The 19,309-nt window shown below is 37.4% G+C and overlaps 4 protein-coding genes across 5 annotated transcripts; all 4 read left to right on the forward strand.

The window, feature by feature from the left end:
- The first annotated feature begins 9,257 nt into the window (after positions 1-9,257).
- Positions 9,258-11,099, forward strand: LOC118746113. Of its 2 annotated transcripts, none has more exons than XM_036479892.1 (3): positions 9,258-10,328; positions 10,393-10,521; positions 10,593-11,099. In XM_036479892.1, the coding sequence occupies exons 1-3, from the start codon at positions 9,518-9,520 to the stop codon at positions 10,706-10,708; spliced, it is 1,056 nt and encodes a 351-aa protein (XP_036335785.1). In that variant the 5' UTR covers positions 9,258-9,517; the 3' UTR covers positions 10,709-11,099. The 2 variants fall into 2 exon arrangements, with proteins under 2 accessions (XP_036335785.1, XP_036335784.1); XM_036479891.1 differs by having other exon boundaries at positions 9,258-10,331; positions 10,593-11,098.
- Positions 11,100-13,920: 2,821 nt separating this feature from the next.
- Positions 13,921-14,580, forward strand: LOC118746529. Its single transcript, XM_036480375.1, has one exon. It carries the CDS (start codon positions 13,921-13,923, stop codon positions 14,578-14,580), a length of 660 nt encoding a protein of 219 aa, XP_036336268.1.
- A 1,582-nt stretch (positions 14,581-16,162) lies between these two features.
- Positions 16,163-17,774, forward strand: LOC118746530. The gene is made up of 2 exons (XM_036480376.1): positions 16,163-16,703; positions 17,686-17,774. The coding sequence occupies exons 1-2, from the start codon at positions 16,163-16,165 to the stop codon at positions 17,772-17,774; spliced, it is 630 nt and encodes a 209-aa protein (XP_036336269.1).
- Positions 17,775-17,835: 61 nt separating this feature from the next.
- On the forward strand, positions 17,836-19,227 carry LOC118746531. The gene has a single exon (XM_036480377.1). The coding sequence runs from the start codon at positions 17,836-17,838 to the stop codon at positions 19,225-19,227; it is 1,392 nt and encodes a 463-aa protein (XP_036336270.1).
- Positions 19,228-19,309: the final 82 nt, after the last annotated feature.

Here is a 19,309-nt window from a genome sequence, read left to right on the forward strand (position 1 = left end):
TTGAATAATAATGAAAATTTTCTGTTTGATTGACGAACCACAAAAATCACATAAATCTAAAATTTCCAAAATTACAAAGTTGAAATGAACACAGGACAATAAAAGGTAATAACACAAATACAAACCCTACATGGGTTTATTCGAAAGAACATATGTTAACCCAGTTCTCCAAGACCTTGTTGATGGTTTCTGGCTCTATCATACGCCTTAAAGGCCTCAATCGTTAATGGATTGTTCGCATTATATCGGTCCTTCACAGCATGGCACAAAAAGGTGTAAGGGCGTGAAATCGCGATTTCGAGGGGGCCAATTGACTTCATCGAGACAGCTGATAACACAATTACCGAACTTTATCGCTCAAAATGAAAATCGAATAGATGGCAACCCTAACAGAAATATTTTCAAACTAAAGTTTTATTAAAACTTTCTTTTGCCACTCATATTTTAATATTCCATTAAAATTGTGTAAAAGCTGAATAAATTAGGCTTTTCAAACAGGTGGCAACCTTCTGCGAAGCATTTTCAAACTGAAATCTTTTAAAGCTCTGTCATCTGATACTTTGATACATAATTCAATTACCTGAAGAATTAAATTGAATTTGGCAACTCCTAAACAGTTCAGATATAAATCCTTCTCAAACCCATGAACGATTAAATCACCTCTTTTAGTAATTTATTTTACTTAATAATTCATTTAAATTTAAAATTTTCAACAGCTGGCAACTGTCTTCAAACCATCAAACAAAATTTTGATGTTTAAACTGAAGATTTCTTAGCACTCATTGGTTTAACACCCACATTTTAATACTGCATATAACTAAAGCAGGTGGCAACCCTTTTCAAAACATTTTCAAATTACTACCTTTTTAAACTCCTTTAGTCTGGACTCCTGTGGGGGAACATTTTGTAAATTACCTATGTAATTTCCCTAATTAAAATTTAATTTGATTTTTTAAACAGGGGCAACACTCTCACAGTTAAGTTAAGAAGCAAAGCTTTTAATAACCATTTTGACTGATACCTATGGCAACTCTTTTCAAAAAGTTACAACCTGATTGCACATCTGCAACCAAGCCTTTTATTTTGACACCTCATTTTTGAAAATCGAGCGTAGGATGGGGATATGATTGTATTGATCTATAAATAAATAACCTCATCTTGATTTTTTAAAAGGCGGCCATTCTTTCCGGAAAAGTAAAAGCTTACTGCACATCTACATATCAAGCCCTATAATTTGATACCTCATTTTTGAAAATCAAACGTTTGGTTCAGATCTGATGACCTGGACAAAAAGTCCTTACGTGTATTATATATATAGATATAGTTAAATTCGACTTTTTAAACAGGTGGCAGCCCTTTTGAAGAGTAGTTTCGCGCTAAGATATTCTTAAATATCCTTTGTCTAACATTGCGATACATATTTTAACCAACTGATGAATTAAGTTGAATTATATTAATTAAACATGTGGCAACTCCGCTAAATATAGTTCAGAAATAAAGATTTTTCAACCCCCCTTCGATTTATGCCCATGTTTTAGTAATTCATTTAACATATTTAATAATTTGAATTTAATTTTTAAACAGGTGGCAACCCTCTTCCAACACCTCAAAAATATTTTGTGTGCTTAAACTAAAGTCTTCTTAATATTCGTTTTACATCATTATTTTAATATTTCATATAACTTCTGGATAAGTTAATTAAATTCGACATTGCAAGAAGGTGGCAACCCTCTTCAAAATATTTTCAAACGGCCACCTTCTGAAGCCCCTTTCGTTATGCGCCCATATGTTGAAACATATTTCTCCGAATTAATTTTCTTAATTCAAATTGAATTTAATTTTTTAAACAGGTGGCAACCCTCCTAAAGTTAAGTCAAGAAACAAATATTTTTAAAACCTTTTCCACTGATTCCCATTTTGTAATAATTGATTTTTTTAGATAATTGAATGAAATTTTTTAAAAGGTGGCAACTCTTTCAAAAAAGTAAAACATTGCATATCTGCAGTCCAAGAGTTTTAATTTGACACCTTATTTTGGAAAATCAAACGAACGGTGCTGTTATGACGGCATTGCTTATTATATAGTTTATATTCAATTGGTTTACAGGTGGTAACTCTTTTCGAAAAAGTAAAACCTTATTGCACATCTACAGACCAAGCGCTTTAATTTCATCGCGGTTTTGAAAATCGGGCGAACGGTACAGATCTTTTATGCTGCACAAAAAATCCCTTCGCGTATTAATAACTATATGTGACCTGGTCTACGAAAAGGGAGCTTACGTGCGAAAAAAAGTTTTCTGTGAAAAAGCTGTTAAAAGTGAAAAGCCATCTCATCTTCCATCCGAATCAACCAAAAAGTGAAAATTGATTTTTTGACACCTAAGCCCCCTTTCCGTAGACCAGGTCACATATAGATTTGCAAACCAACTGCACTAGTGATGAGTACGAAAGTGTTAACGCTTGCGAGTACCAGTCCATAATCGGATCCTTGATGTACATAGCTAAATCTTCGCGACCAGATATTTTGTACTCAGTTTGTAATCTGTCTCAGAGAAATGCAAATCTCCATAAGGAACACATGACAACGGCTAGGCATATATTACGCTATCTACATGCGCCATCGGACTTGAAGCTAAATTATGTGAAAACTGGTGAGCCAATTAAATGCTATGTAGACGCAGACTGGGCTGGAGGTTCGTCTGATAGGAAATCCTTTACAGGCTATGCTTTCTTCTTAGCTGGCGCCGCGTTTTCGTTGGAATGTAGAACACAATCATCAGTGGTGTTAAGCAGCACAGAAGCTGAATATATGGCACTTTCAGCAGCGGCAAAATAACCATATTAGAGAACGTTATGAAAAGAAACTGATTGAATTGAAATATTGTCCAACTAAAGATATGGTAGCAGACGTATTTACTTAGAACTTATGTAAAGTAAATCATAACAAATGTACTGTATTGCTTGGACTCCGTTCGAAGTAGTTTTTTTCTTGTTTAAAAATGTATGTAAAAATGTATGCATCAATGCTTCTCTTAGCAGATTCTCTATACCATTTTGTATGAATAAAACTCACTCGCATATAACCGTTTAACCGAACAAGTTGGTCTTTTACTTTATCCATCTTAAATATTCCAATAGTCTAGCAAAAGAAAAAATAGTGAAAATCAACGCGATTTCCTAGCATCTTGAAATTTTCACTTTTATCTACTTAACTTTGATGGGATATAAAAATACATACCTAGAATTTTTCTTAAAACTCTGAATAAAAAGTTTAAAAGTTGTGGGTTTAATTGTTTAAAGTGTGTTTAATGTTTATAATTTTTGTTCGAAGGTTGAAACGTGGATTTATGTAATGTGCTAGACTTTTATAAAAAACTCTAATCATTAAATAAACAAAAGATAAAACCAAAACTGGTCGAAATGTCACTTAACCCTCAGCGCTTCTCAGTGTACGACCATATACAGTTTTTGATTTTGAATTTGAACAAAAAAAAACTAATTGTCGACATTATCTGGGTTTTGGTAAAGTACATTTATTTTGCATGAAATACGAAAATCAACATGATGAGATTCCGGGAATACGTAGATCGTTCCCAGTAGAAATAGTTACAAACCGGTTGTTGTGTATACGCTCGTATACAAACAGATCTGACACTTTTAATAAGATCTTTAAGAAAACTTTCAAGTATGCGGTTATATAGCCCATTCAATTTTAGTATAACGAAGTGCAAGTTTGAAGTTGCTAGAAAATCGCGTTGATTTCTGGATTTTTTTTCACGCAGGTTCTTCCATACAAAGTATGTTCGACAATTATTTTTCGTATGAGGATATTTCTAAAATTAAATGGTCTATATACATAACTGCATACTTGGAATTTTTCTTAAAATTCTTTTAAACACGTACGAAAGAAGAGGAACACATACGTTTATAAATAAAAATGGCACTCACGCACACAGTGCATTGACAAAAACAGTACTACCCTCCAGTACTGCTGGAGTCAATCGCTACTTTTTAACCGCTACTGCATAGACTCCTAGATAAGATAATTTTCCAATTTTTCTATATATTGAAAATCATGTGAGTAACATAGGGGCCATGTGTACTATCCGCAATTGGAAAATCCGTAAACTTAAAATTGTAATATCTCAGCGAAGCAAAAAGATATTTGAGCAAACTCAACGCCATTTCAAAGAGAAAGACTTGTACTTGAACACCTTTTTTGTATTTTTTTGAGAATTACTCTGGCTTGCATACACAACTTAAAAATGGGCAAAAACGACATTTTTTGCACTTATAGGTTAGAATATCTCAAAATCCTGATGTGATAGAGCAATTCTGTGGCCAAATTCGAATTCAGCGCACCGAAAACCTTCGGGAAAGTATAGTTTGGTTTCTGGGTAAAAATTTTGTCGGCCTGTGTAATTTTTCAACTAATATTGAGTTATTTGGAAAGATGTCAAAGGTGTAAGTATTTGGTTTAACTCAAGCAGGCTGCTAGGTGTTATACATCAATTTAAAGTCAGATGCTATATAAGCAGAAACAAACTACTTTTACTGAGGAAATTGGTTGAGCCATGCCGATACTAATGCATGTAAAACCTGCGCATGTGCAAAACGTACTCTTTATCCTTAAACTATCTCCCTTTGATTGCTGAATCCAAATACATTTCGCGGATAGGTTACTGCCAATATGCAAGTATTAAATATGTACATATCGTTACCTTAATTCACAAAGGCCCTATCGGCAGTTTTTGATTTACTTTTTATAATGTTTTATGCTTCTCCTGCAAAATAGAAAATTTGCTGGTTAGGGCCTTTGTAAATTAAGGTAACGATGTACCTAAATACATACGGGTCATTCCATACAATATTTACACCTCAATATTTTTTTTTGGGTGAAATATATTTTTTTACACATTTTAAAAGAAGACACCTTTTTTATTTCGTCATGATATTCGAAAAATCTCGAAAAAAACCTTCCCGAAAATTTGAACTCACGGAGAAGTACCTTAAATGATTTTCTCCGACAAATAGTTTATTAACTGCAAACAAAGAAAAAAGATACTTCTCCGTGAGTTTAAAATTTGGGGAATTTTTTTCCGAGATTTTCGAATATCATGACGAAATAAAAAAATTGGTGTCTTCTTTTTTTCGATACAGAATGTAAAAAAATGTTTTTCACCAAAAAAAAAAAATATTGAGGTGTAAATATTGTATGGAATGACCCATACATATTTATGTACACACATACACACATATTATCCGGCCAAAACAGCAATAATTACTTTTACTAGGAGAAGAAACCTTCCAGGCATGCACCCTACATATAACACTAGGAGGCATAGATATAGAAATGTGCAATGAGGTAAAGTATCTAGGGGCAATTTTCGACTGCAAAATTTTATGGAAAAAGCACGTCGAGTACACTGCATATAGGGGTATTTGACCGATTTAGGCGGCGAAAAATTATTTTTATGAAAATTTTAACTCTAAATGTTTAGAAACGACTTGTTACGATATTTAAAACTATAAATGTTTAAAATCAAGTAAATAGAGGGGGAGGATGTCCAGGTATTCCACCAAAACAACGAAAATAAAGTTGCTTAAAGTTTGACATCCATCTTATCGAGGTCGGATTGCAGAAACATTGATACCCACGTATTCGTATTGGCCGGAGATGGTTTATTCCTAGGTTAGAATATAAAAAGTGTTGCCACCTGCTAAAAAGTTAAATGCAATTAAGTTAAATGAGTTACTACAATATGGGTATCAATCGAGATGGTTTTGAAAAGGCTTTCTTGCTAAACAACATGTGGGAGGATTATCTTCTATTTAAAAATTAAATTAAACTTTAATTCAAGGAAATTAGGTAACTGAAATATGTATAACAATATGGGTGTCAGACTAAAACCAAATTTTGGAGGATACTAAAAGAGAGGATATGTACAAAAACTCATAATAAAAAGTTTCGACCTCTATCAAGGGGTGTCTGTACGACCTGAAACATATATGTAACACTCGTGAATCTTTGTTATGTAATACAAATTTTCATAACAACATGAGTCTGCGAAATTCGAGCATTACGTATATGTAACACCAGCGTTTAAAGAGTTAATAAGGTTATTATTTGAAACAATTTTTAGCAGGGCTGCCACCTGTTTAAAAATTAAACTCAATGTTTATATTAGGTTAAATAATTTTTAACAATATTGACATCTTCCAAAATGGCTTTGAAAGGGCTTAATGTTCAACTAATTTTAGTAGGATTGCTACCTGTTAAAAAAAAAATCAAATTCAAAATAACATATGATTAGAAAAAACACTATATGGACCAACCATTATATTGAGTTTTAATAAAATAATTTGAACCTTATCAAACACGTAGAAATTTCATACACTCATCGATCTAACTATAGTATATAGTAGTTTGTTTTATTTGAAATGTCTTTTAAATTTAATTTTTTAGTGCATATTTTGTAACTTCTTGGAACTAATAATTATCAAAATTGTTAAAGCCGTTTCCTAGAAAACTTTGGATATATATACATACATATTTACAAGAATTGATTGTTTAAAGTAATGAGAGGCATACATACATATATATGGTAGTAGCAAATTTTTACTAGAACTTGCCCTTAAGTAGAGAATTTTTTTCTAAATGTACTGACAACTATTTTCTCCCTGCAAATTTCCAAATTTTTATATTGAACCCCTCCCCCCCTTAACTTTGTTGGGCGTCTTGACTTTCCTATCACCCCCTTTACTCATTGAAAACTTTTACAGAAAACTGGTACAATACTGCAGCAATATTTTCGGGTTATTTTTCAGCATTAGTAAGTATTTCCAATGGTCACCGCACAGCAAACGCACATTTTCAGCAGTTTTTTTTGTTTGTTTCCAAACTACGAACTGTCAAGCATAACACCCAAGCAAGAATCTCAGCGCCGTTGAGTGGTGTTACATAACTTTATGTCTGTATTTCATTCATCTAATCCATTAAAATTAGCAAAAATACGATGTTTTTCCTTGTGGCTCTGCCGGTACCAGTTCATATTATATTTGTATTAAACTATTTGGATTATATGGTATTTAGCTGCTTTAAAATTATCCAATTTAATATAATTCAAAAAATTAACACACGATTTAAAGCAGTTTTTTACAACTTCGGCTTTTATTAAACACATCTAAAAACCAAATAAACAATTATCAACACGGCACTTTGACAGCGCTGTGCGAGCGAATTAAAGCAGAGAGGGATTAAAAAATAGCGAAATCTAGTCAATAATTATATTCTCTTTACCCTATATTCAGTTATAAAAGAAAAAAGTACGTTTGGAAAATTCGACTTTTGGCCGCCTAAATGGGCTAAATCGCCCCTCTGTGTGCTGTAACAAAAGCCACACGAGCTTTAATGGTGTGCAGAAGACTGGCCGGCAAATCATGGGGTGCAGCCCCTACATTCTGCGGTGGATGTATACAATGATTGTCAGGCCAATAGTTACTGTCCCATCGCGGCCCTGGAAGTAATCCTGGACCTGTCGCCACTGCCCATAGTCATAGAACAGACTGCCCAGAAGACCCTCCCCAACTTCATGAGGGAGGGCACTGGAAAACGCAAGGTGGTTTCGTGCAGACTGGAAGACGAAATCAGAACCAGCTCAACAGAGGTGACACGGTTACGATAAGATCCTTCGAGAAAAAGTTTAGAACCGAACTAGGCAGCAAAGGTAACCAGGAACGAGACAGTATTGGATAACACCTTACGGACCCACACCCAAGGGTGGTTCACAGGCGGTTCAAAAACCGACGAAGGTATAGGTGTAGGAATTTCAGGAGGGGGTTCTTGCCATCAATGATTGTGCAGAAGTATTTCTGCAGAGACAACAAGACAGCACATTGTCATCTGCAGCGGCTGTATTAAAAGCCGTATCTTCGTGGGCAATTAATTCACGGTTAGTATGGGAATGTGTAAGGAGACTGAACGCCCTGGGGGACTCAACACGGTATAGCTGATGTGGGTCCCGGGCCACAAAGGCATACAGGGCAACGAGGAGGCTGACAGGCTAGCTAGAGAAGCAGCAGCCATTCGACCTATAGGACCAGAATCCTTCCTTGCAGTCGGCCCTCACACTATCAGGGAAGAGTTAAGAGCAGAAGAACGGCTCCTAAGTAGAGCACACTGGGAGAACAGGTCTGAACCAAAGCAGGCGAAAGAACTTCTAGGAAGCTAAATCCTCAGAAGATCTAGAGAACTAATCACACTCCACAAGACTAATTTGAGATTTATTACAGGACTGCTAACAGGTCACTGCAGGCTGCGGGCCAATATGCATACCATAGGGGTTAGCGCAGACGACTCCTGCCGCTACTGCGACAGGCTACCAGACACCTCACGGCATCTCCTCTTAGAATGTGATGCGGTGGCGAGAAGATAGATAACACACCAGAGAAGGCTCTGGCCGGAGGTTTCAGACATTCACTCTCTACAGCCCTCGAAACTGCTCGGCTTCATCAGAGCACTAGGACTGGACGAAGTGTTGTAATGAGCTCTGAGGGAACAATAGCCCTTAGGTCGTAGTGAACATTCTCTAACAAATCTACTTTATTCTACATATCGTCGCTACCATGTCAAACTATCGAATTTGCAAAAATGCTTTTTCAATTACGATACCTTTCCCATCCGTTTAGATTGATACGCAAGTTGGCAAATCGTCAAATTTCTAGTCTTCTTATAAGCAGAGGAAACTGGCTTTAACAAAGTGTCGAATCCCACACTTTTTCCTAGTGACCGCAACATTTATTACAACAGTTTTCACTTTCGATAGTTTGACATTGTAGCGACGATATGATCTCAAGCAGGTGAAGACTGCCAGTTAAGTTTGAGAATTAACTCTAGATTTATCCGGATTAACGCTGCCGTTTGTCTATACTTTAATATGCTGCAATATACATTCATCACCACGAGTATGAATAATACCATCCTTGACAGATTTTTACGTTCCATGTCTGTTTAGTATGAATTAGGCTGTGTGCAAAATTTGAGCCAAATCGAAGGCATTTATTTATAATCAAGGCATACTTAGGGCCGTTTTCTAATGTAAGCAGTAAGGTTACCATTACTAACAGAGCAGATAAATTGTTCATCACTTTCGCCATAAAATTTCAAAGCTTGGCAATGTAACATAAGCAAATATAGAGCAAGAGCAACTGTTAGCGAAAACCAAAACCTTGGTTGAAATATCTAATATATCTGACTCATGAACCAAAACCAAACCAAAATTTAAAGTTGGGTAAAATTTTTTAAATGTTGCATCTGGTGAGCAACATTTCATCTATTCGAGAAATTAATGCGCTGATGAGAAAACGAAAACTCGTATATCGAGACGATAAAGTGGCCGGTAATCTAAAGGTTAGATGAGAAAATGGCCCTTAAACTCATAGTATGTATGTACATATATGTATTTAGGTTTACTTAACACTTAAAACTTGACGACCGCAAACTTGCAAATAATGTTTTATGTCATTAAAGGTACTTCCCTCTTACAACAAACAAATCGGCAAGCTTGAAGCAGAGTCTACGCGCTGGCGCAGAAAACTGCATGACGCTAATAAAGATTTGGAAAAGCTAAAGAAGGAAATTCAAGAATCAAAGTATGTGGAAATTTTAAAGATATACCAAAAAGGAAAGGATTTGGAGGTTCGTTATTCGAAGCAGGACATAAATATAAATCACATATCCGGCATAAATACAGAATTTTTGCGTGATTCAGATAAAGTACGAAAGGCCTTTGGCATGGCATGTGAACTGCTAAAAAAATCGTACCCCAATCTCAATAGTGATATGAAAGATAAATATGAACAGCTGCAGCATTTTATAAAAAATCACACATATTTTGGACATGATGATTATAAGAAGGACAGTGATGAAGATTTGGAAATACCAACACTGCAAAACAATGGTAAACGTGTCTATAAAATCAATACGGTCGATTTGCCTGCGTCTACGAGCACTGTAAAGAAGCCTCGTAGGAAAAGTCCAGAATTAGAAACTGACTATGAGTTAGGTTTAGATGTTATGGATGATACCGACTCAGACGATGGTATTAGTATTTTCAAAAAACCTTCAACCATACCCAGTAATATCGATGAAACGCATGTGCTATCATGCACGACCGATGATGAATACAGCACGAATACAGACGTTAGCGCGATAAAGTCTACGGCAGATAATAAAGAAAATAGTCAGTTATTGCGAAAAAAGAATTTGGTCAGCAATATCCTGTCAGAGCAGATTGCAAGGGTTCCAATAAACAAAGATCGCGTAAAGAGTGGTAGTTATTGGTGAAAAACTTAAATCGCTTACAATAACTTATGATTTTTTGTTTGTTGCAGCATTACTTAAATCTAAAGCATTCAATCATCACAGCCTTCTAAAAACTGTAGCTGTTGGCGTTCAAAAGGAAAACAGAAAATTCAGTCCAGTGAGAGTACGCAAAAGTCCGAGAAGTATAATGGTTAAGTGTAAGTATTGAAGCTCGGTAAATAATGGAACAATTTGTACCGAATTCTTACTTTCTATCTATACTTTGTAGCACTCGCGACCACGGCTAACCTAGTGAAGCGACAGGCAGTTCGCTCGGCCAATACCACTAGCAATGACCCAATCGTTCGAATAAATCGGGCCGCCTCTTTTCGAGTAAAGAAATAATATCGCCTTAAAAAAATTTAAATCAAATACATATTTCTTTCTAATGTAATATAGTTTACTCATTTATATCGTACACTCTCATATACAAACGCTTACGTACATCCATACATTTGTATTATTTATACATTACGTACATATATTTAATTCTACATACGTTTTTTTTAAGAAAACAGGTTTACAAATTTGGATAACTTACGGCAACATAGTATAACGTTCGACGTAAGATATGTGTTTGGAGAAGCACCAAAATTCTTAAATTATAAGTCATATAATTTCAAGTAATTCAAATATGCCCTCCACTGTATTTCGTCTTGTCACTCATATTCGTAATTTGTTTATTTTAACCATTTGCTGTCATGTTCATATGTATCTATTGCTTATTAATTTCTGATAACAGTTCTTTAAGCTAATTTTATTTTGTATAAAAGGTCTGTCCTTGAAGGCTGTAAAGGTTACACTGGACCACAAATTTCAACTTTTTCTCTTTACCAGAAACGCCGTTATGAAATTCTTATGTAAAATCACCCCCTGATTCCGAAAATCAAGGTTATTTTTAACTCTATGGTACCGTTTTTGAGATATTTGCAATTTACCGTTTTTGCAAAAAAAAAAAAAATGGGTCCACTTTATCATATATATCTCAAGAACGAATTAAGCAATTCCAAAACGGTTTGAAGCTTTTAAAAGGTAATAAAATTTTCTATAAACTGTGCATACAACACTTTTTGCTAGGCCCTGTAGATTCAAAGATAACGAACAATCATTACCGATTTTTTCAATTTTTTTTGTAAAAATATAAAAAAAATTGTACTTTGCGGGGAAGGATCTCGAAAACCTTTTATTTTTTTTATTTTTTTTCTCCCTAATCTCTGTTGTATTACAAAAAAAATAAGCTATCATCGAAGAAAATCGATGCAAAACTACGTAAGTTATAAGCGATCAAATAAAAATACCCAGGTGGCGCAACTTCAATGTATGTACCTATACATACATACATATATTAAAGGTATAAAGTGCAAGTGAGATATTATCCGGATAAACGAATAACACCATAGTACTTTTAATACTCGAATTGTATTATAGTAGGTAGAGTGGTTGCATCGAATGGAAGAGTGGTTGGGTTCGAAACCTGCTGTAGGCATGTAGTTATAAACATGTATTTCCGTCAGTTATGGGTAAGTATGCAGGTAGATTTTCAAAATTATAAGACACAGAAAATTTCTAAAGCCTACATCTAAAACAGGTAGTATTTTCTTTTCCCGGCTTGTTATAAAAAGGAACCTTTCTGTCTAGGTAAGATTTGATTTTTTCAATTTTATTCTTGTTCCGAGTATAAATATGAGTTAATGCGCTTTGAAACTTCATAACATCTTCAAGGCTCGCCGGAGATAGTTCAGTTCATAAGTCTAATTTCAAAACCGTGATTCATTAAAAAAAATAAAATGAGTAAAAGGACGCGAGAATTTGAGTGTAATAAGGATCCAGATATGTTCTGTTTCATGTGTGGCCAATATACTATCATAAGGCGACGACGAGTGTTCTCAGATCATATCAAAACTTTATACTCCAAGTATTTTGGAATTGAGCCTAAAAATGCTGAAAAACCATGGACACCGAACACTTTGTGTACATCGTGTCGAGTAGAATTGATTCAGTGGGAATCAGGACAACAAACAAAATTTGATACACCAATGATATGGAGAGAACCTACTTGTCATTCAATTGAGTGTTATATTTGTCAAACAAAAGGACTTGGCGTTGGAAGATCAAGAGGAGTAACCTATGCTAGCGTACCTACAGTGACATTACCAGTACTACATTCAACGGCAGTTGCGGATCCAGTTCCATTGTCAACAGTAACATCTGAGTGCGGGGGATCAAGTTGTACTGAATTTCGCATGGAAAACGAAAGAAACGTTCTGTCACAAGCACAACTTAATGATTGGATAAGAGATTTGGAACTATCCAAGGAAAAGGCCGAGATCCACACTTCTCGTATGCAACAATTTAAATTTGTGTCATCCGATGTTAAGGTGACATATAGTAGAACTCGTCACGAACCATTTTCCAAACACTATACCAAGAAAGACAGTATATGCTACTGCAACGACATCCCTGGTTTATTCAAAGAGTTTGGTCAAACATATGATTCAAAAGAGTGGCGATTGTTCATAGACGGCAATAAACTGAGTTTGAAGGCTGTATTATTGCATTTTGGTAACAAAAAGCCTTCTATCCCGATTGCACATGCAGTAAATACAAAGGAAACCTACGAGGAAATGCAAAAAATACTCAAATTTATCAAATATGAAGAGCATGATTGGAAAATATGTTCTGATCTCAAAGTCGTTGCAATAAGATAAAGGAAGGTATTTTTGTTGGACCACAAATAAGAAAGTGAAACAGAGCATAGCTAGATATTTCACTCTTCTTTATACCATACATACGTTTTGAGGTATACGTTGAAATTGCGCAACCTGGGTATTTTTATTTGATCGCTTATAACTTACGTAGTTTTGCATCGATTTTCTTCGATGATAGCTTATTTTTTTTGTAATACAACAGAGCTTAGGGAGAAAAAAAAAATCTGCAAAAAAATAAAAGGTTTTCGAGATCCTTCCCCGCAAAGTACAATTTTTTTTATATTTTTACAAAAAAAATTGAAAAAATCGGTAATGATTGTTCGTTATCTTTGAATCTACAGGGCCTAGCAAAAAGTGTTGTATGCACAGCTTATAGAAAATTTTATTACCTTTTAAAAGCTTCAAACCGTTTTGGAATTGCTTAATTCGTTCTTGAGATATATATGATTAAGTGGACCCAATTTTTTTTTTTTTTTTTGCAAAAAACGGTAAATTGCAAATATCTCAAAAACGGTACCATAAAATTAAAAATAACCTTGATTTTCGGAATCAGGGGGTGATTTTACATACGAATTTCATAACGGCGTCTCTGGTAAATTTTGGCCGTCGACCAGTGTTATTAAAGAGAATCCGTTTCGCGAAATACACATCTTGGTTAAACTATCGTGTTTTAATTTGATCGCTTCTTGGCAAAAAGGCTTGCCAATTGTCCATGGTGACCCCGACGTGATTCGCGTAAACGGAAAAATTATTTTGTCGAAACTACTAGATTTAGACAAAAACATTAATTCGCTACGATTCGCTTTATTACGAAAATCGAAAGGTTATTAAATCGACCTCGTTACTAAAATGCCTGATTCGTCAGCCAGTGATGCTCGTGTGAATTCCACATTTTACAAGCGCAAGGTAGCAGCGCTCACAAGGCAACTCGATGATATTCGCACAACCCTGGCCCCGGAAAGGCTACTTGAGCTAGATTCAGCAGCACTCGCTGTGTGGCTTGAACAGGTTGAACGTATAGAAAGAAATTTTGACGGCGTCCAAACGAAGCTTGAGGAGCTTGACCACATGGAATTGGAGAGTAGCGCCCGTTCGGATTTTTTTCGTGCATATGCAGACATCAAAACTTCCATAGTTAAGGAGCAAAATGAACGGCAAGTAAACGAAAAACGTCAATCGTTTACAGCGCGGCAGTTTTCGCTCGACGAGCCATCGTCCTTCATCATAACTCAGCCAAAATCGCGCCTACCCATACTTCAAATCCCTAAATTTAGTGGGTCATATATCGACTGGCCTGACTTCTATTCAATGTTTTGCACCGTGGTGGACAAGGACTCCGACCTTACAAACATTGAGAAATTCCAGCATCTGCGTTCCAGCTTGACAGCTTCGGCCTTAGACACTATTCGTTCACTTGAAATAAAAGACGAAAATTACAAAACAGCTTTGGAATTATTAGTTTATCGTTTTGATAACAAACGCTTGAATTTTCAGGCCCATATCAAATAAATATCTGCGCTTCAAAGGATAGAACCTGGAGCCGTCGCGAAACTTCGTGAATTAAGCGATAAAGTCAACGCACATTTGCGTGCACTTCAAACCATGGCAACGAAAGAACAGCTTTCCGACTGTATGCTTATCCACCTCATCTGCAGTAAGCTCGACATATCATCGCAGACTAAATGGGAAGAAGAAACACCAACTAACATCATACCAACCTGGGATTCAATGGCAAGATTTCTAGAGAAGAGATGTCAGCGGTTGGAGAGTGTGGAAGTCGCCTTGGTAACGCAAACACCAGGCCATCAGGTGGGAAAGAAATTTGCTTTAAACAATAAAAATCATCGAAAAACATTTGTTGTGTCCACCAAAACCTGTTCCTTTTGCGACTCCCAGCAGCACTTAATACAGCAGTGTACAAAGTTTCTCAGTTTGTCCCCTGCACTTAGATATAAAGAAGCGAAAAAACTGCAGTTATGTCTTAATTGTTTACACAGAGGTCATTTGATGAAGTCTTGCACAGCAGGTAGCTGTCGAAAATGCTCGTCCAAGCACAACACTTTATTGCATTTGAGCGCAAGCTCTCAGTCCACCTCGCTCGATTTAAACGCATCGTCGCCTGCGGTAGATAGCTCCGCACATAAAACGTTGACATCCAACACTCCGGCACAGTCGAGCCTCATATCGGCATCATCACTTCCCTCAATTTCCGCTCAAAGTGCAGAAACGTCGCCTCATAACTTTGTTCTTATCGCTACAGCTATTGTACTCATAACAAATAAAGCTGGCTGCCTCGTACCATGCAGATCACTCTTAGATTCGGCATCCCAGCTAAACTTTATTACTTCTCGCTTTGTTCACCAGCTTCAGTTAAAAAAGTCTAAAGCCACAACGCTAATTTCTGGCATCGGTCAGTCTGAGCTTGTGTCAGATCATACGAGTTGATCTTCGCATACACTCTCGTATTGGTGATTATGCATCCTCTTTATCTGCCGTCGTAACACCAAAGATCACTGATTGTCAACCTGGATACTCGCTTAACAATATCGACTGGAGCATCCCATCAAATATATCGCTAGAAGATCCATTGTTCTTTGAATCGCAGCGCATAGATCTTCTTATAGGCGCTGGCCTCTTTTTTGAATTACTCTGTGTCGGACAAATTCGCATGCATGAGCACCTTCCCTTACTGCAAAAAACTCGCCTGGGCTGGGTAGTATCTGGTGGTGGCCGATTTGTAAGAAAACGTCTCAGCTGTTTAGCATCCTTAGAGGAAAATTGGGTGGACGACTCCGACGCACTTCATAATCTCGTAGAGCAGTTCTGGGCAGTTGAAAATTCGTTTCAGCTCGAGCCTCATGCCACTCACGAAGAACTCGAATGTGAAGCTCACTTCGCTCAAAATGTCACTCGCTTGAAATCAGGTGAATATTCGGTTCATCTTCCTACAAAAATCGATCCCAGTCAACTTGGTGATTCATATCACACTGCTCTTCAACGGCTGAAGGGGTTAGAGAAAAAACTCAAACGCAACGAATCGCTTCGAGAGCAGTACGTAGCATTTATGAAAGAATATATAGCTCTTAAACATATGTCGCCAGTCAGTAGCATAACAGGCAAAACTCCAATGTACTTTCTGCCCCACCACTGTGTGCTAAAAGAAGACAGCACAACCACAAAGTTGCGAGTGGTGTTCGATGGTTCGGCATCTTCTACTGGATATTCCTTAAACGATATTCTCATGGCAGGGCCAACGATACAGGCAAAATTGTTCGACACATTAATACGTTTTCGTTCGTTTAGGATTGCGCTCACAAGCGACATATGCAAGATGTATCGCTGCGTACGCGTTCCAGATCCCGATGCATATTTGCAGTGCATACTGTGGAGAGATTCCCCAGAAGATGAGATTAAAATCTACAAATTAGATACAGTCACGTATGGTACGAAACCAGCTTCTTTCTTGGCCATTCGAGCGATGCACCAGCTTGCAATCGACGAACAGTGCAATTACCCTATAGGTGCTATAATCGTTCGTAGGGACTTTTATGTTGACGATATGATTTCTGGTGGCAACTCTGTCGAAGAGGTACTCGAAATTAAGAGTCAGACCTGTGACCTATTGGCCAAAGGTAATTTTATTTTACGTAAGTGGTGTACAAACGATCCGGATGTCTTATGCAAAATATCAGAAAACGAGAGGCAAACATTTTTGAAGTTTAACGATGGAAGCGAAGTAACCAAAACTCTTGGACTTATCTGGGATACGAGAACTGATTGTTTTCTCTTCTGTTTCAACCCAGCCTCATCAACATGTAAGAGAATCACGAAACGAAGTGTACTTTCAGTTATAGCACGATTTTATGATCCGCTGGGTTTAATTGGGCCTGTTATAGCAAAGGCAAAAATTTTGCTTCAACGTTTGTGGAAAGAAAAGGTTCATTGGGATGAGAGCTTACCGCAGAGCTTACAAAATGATTGGCTTATTATATGCGAAGACTTTCAGCATATAGATAAACTTCGTTTTGACAGATATTTTCTTTCGCCTGAAGCTCGTTTGCAAGTACATGCATTCTGCGATGCAAGCCTATCAGCATATGGAGCATGCATTTATATACGATCTGAGAGTTGCGGTAAAATAAAAACAAATTTGCTTTGTTCCAAATCTCGAGTATCTCCATTAAAACACTTACAGTGCCAAAGCTAGAACTTTGCGCTGCGTCGTTGTTGGCAACGCTCATCAACTCAGTGGCTCAACTAAACATCTTCGGCAGCGAATTTTATTGTTGGTCGGATTCCACAGTCGTTCTGTCGTGGATCAGCGGAGAACCTTCAAACTACAAAATGTTCGTTTCAAATCGGGTGAGCAGCATTCAAACTCTCACCAAGCACATGTCGTGGCGGTACGTGCCAACTAGTATGAACCCGGCAGACATTCTGTCGCGGGGAGCTTCGCCTTTGGAATTGTTAAATTCGCCACTATGGATGTATGGGCCTCACTTTCTGCAGCTCAGTCGCAATGAGTGGCCCGCGGACTTCGCACCTGTTCATGACCTACCCGAGCGTCGTCAGTTTGCAATGTTATCAACAACAAAAACTATTGATTTTTCACAGAACTGCAAGTTTGTGAATTCATTCCCGAAAATGCAGCGTATATATGCCTACGTCAACCGATTTGCAAGAGCCATAGGGTGCAAGGATGATCGAAAATTTGGAATGCTAACTACTGAAGACATTAGCTTAGGCACAAAGCTTTTGTTAAGAATGATTCAGCGAGTGCACTTGGCTTCCGACTATAAGGCTTTAGTAACAAGCAAGGAGATAGCCGCGTCTAGCGATTTATATTCACTAATGCCGTTTATAGACGAAGACGGCTTGATGCGCGTGGGCGGGCGACTTGAAAATTCGTCATTAAACTTTGAATCAAAGCATCCAATCATATTGCCAAAAGGGCATGAATTGACCGAAGCCTTGATTGATCATTTTCATCGTAAAATGTTGCATGGTGGACCACAAGCCGTTTTAGCGTCGATTCGTCTCCAGTACTGGCCAATAGGTGGAAGGAAGGCTGTAGCTAAGGTGATCAACAAGTGCATACGATGCTTTCGAGTTAAGCCAAAAACAGCAGAACATCTTATGGGCAACTTGCCGGCCGATCGTGTGCAGGCAAACCGAGCATTCTTAGTAACTGGCATGGATTTTTGTGGCCCGTTTTTGTATCGATCTGAAGTACGCAATAAACCTGCTATTAAATGCTACATCTGCCTGTTTGTTTGTTTTAGCACAAAGGCTGTGCACCTCGAGTTGGTTAGTGATTTGTCAACACCATCGTTTATAGCCGCACTCAAGCGCTTTATATGTACGCGTGGTAAACCTAAAACGCTTTGGTCTGATAACGCTACAAACTTCGTTGGTGCAAAAAATGAATTGGCAGAGCTAAAGCAACTATTTTTTAACGATCAAAATCGCCAAGCAATCCATCAGCAGTGCCTTGACGATGGTATCGATTTTCGCTTTATACCTCCTAGGTCTCCGCATTTTGGCGGCCTTTGGGAGGCATCCGTGAAAACTGCAAAATTTCATTTTTGGCGTGTTGTTGGACTTTCGGTTTTAAACTTCGATGAATTAAGAACACTGGTGGTTGAAATTTCTGCAGTAATGAACTCTCGCCCTCTCTGTCCTCTTACAGAAAATCCTGAAGACCTCGACGTACTAACTCCGGCCCACTTTCTGATCGGGTCAGCATTCACCGCGTTGATTGAGCCAGACGTTTCAGTGCTTAATATTAACCGCTTGGACAGGTGGCAGCGGGTTTGCTATATGCAGCAAATCTTCTGGAAAAAGTGGTCTGCTGAGTATCTCACGCTTCTGCAGCAACGTAGCAAATGGCGCTCCCGAAAGCCGAATATTGAAATCGGAACCATGGTGCTTGTTAAGGATGAGAATTTGCCTCCGCTGAAGTGGCCGCTGGCCAGGGTGATTGAAACCATCAAGGGCAGCGATGAAGTTGCGCGAGTGGCTGTTCTTCGCACCGCTAGTGGTACTACCAGGCGCGCTATCAACAAGGTGTGTGTCCTGCCCATGAACCCTGATGTAGTTGAAAGCCTGCCGCTTCCAACGGGGGGAGGATGTTTGGAGAAGCACCAAAATTCTTAAATTATAAGTCATATAATTTCAAGTAATTCAAATATGCCCTCCACTGTATTTCGTCTTGTCACTCATATTCGTAATTTGTTTA

The sequence above is a fragment of the Rhagoletis pomonella genome, unplaced genomic scaffold (genome assembly GCF_013731165.1).
Source record: "Rhagoletis pomonella isolate Grant_MI unplaced genomic scaffold, Rhpom_1.0 Rhpom_scaffold_00010, whole genome shotgun sequence".
Classification (NCBI taxonomy): Eukaryota; Metazoa; Arthropoda; class Insecta; order Diptera; family Tephritidae; genus Rhagoletis; species Rhagoletis pomonella.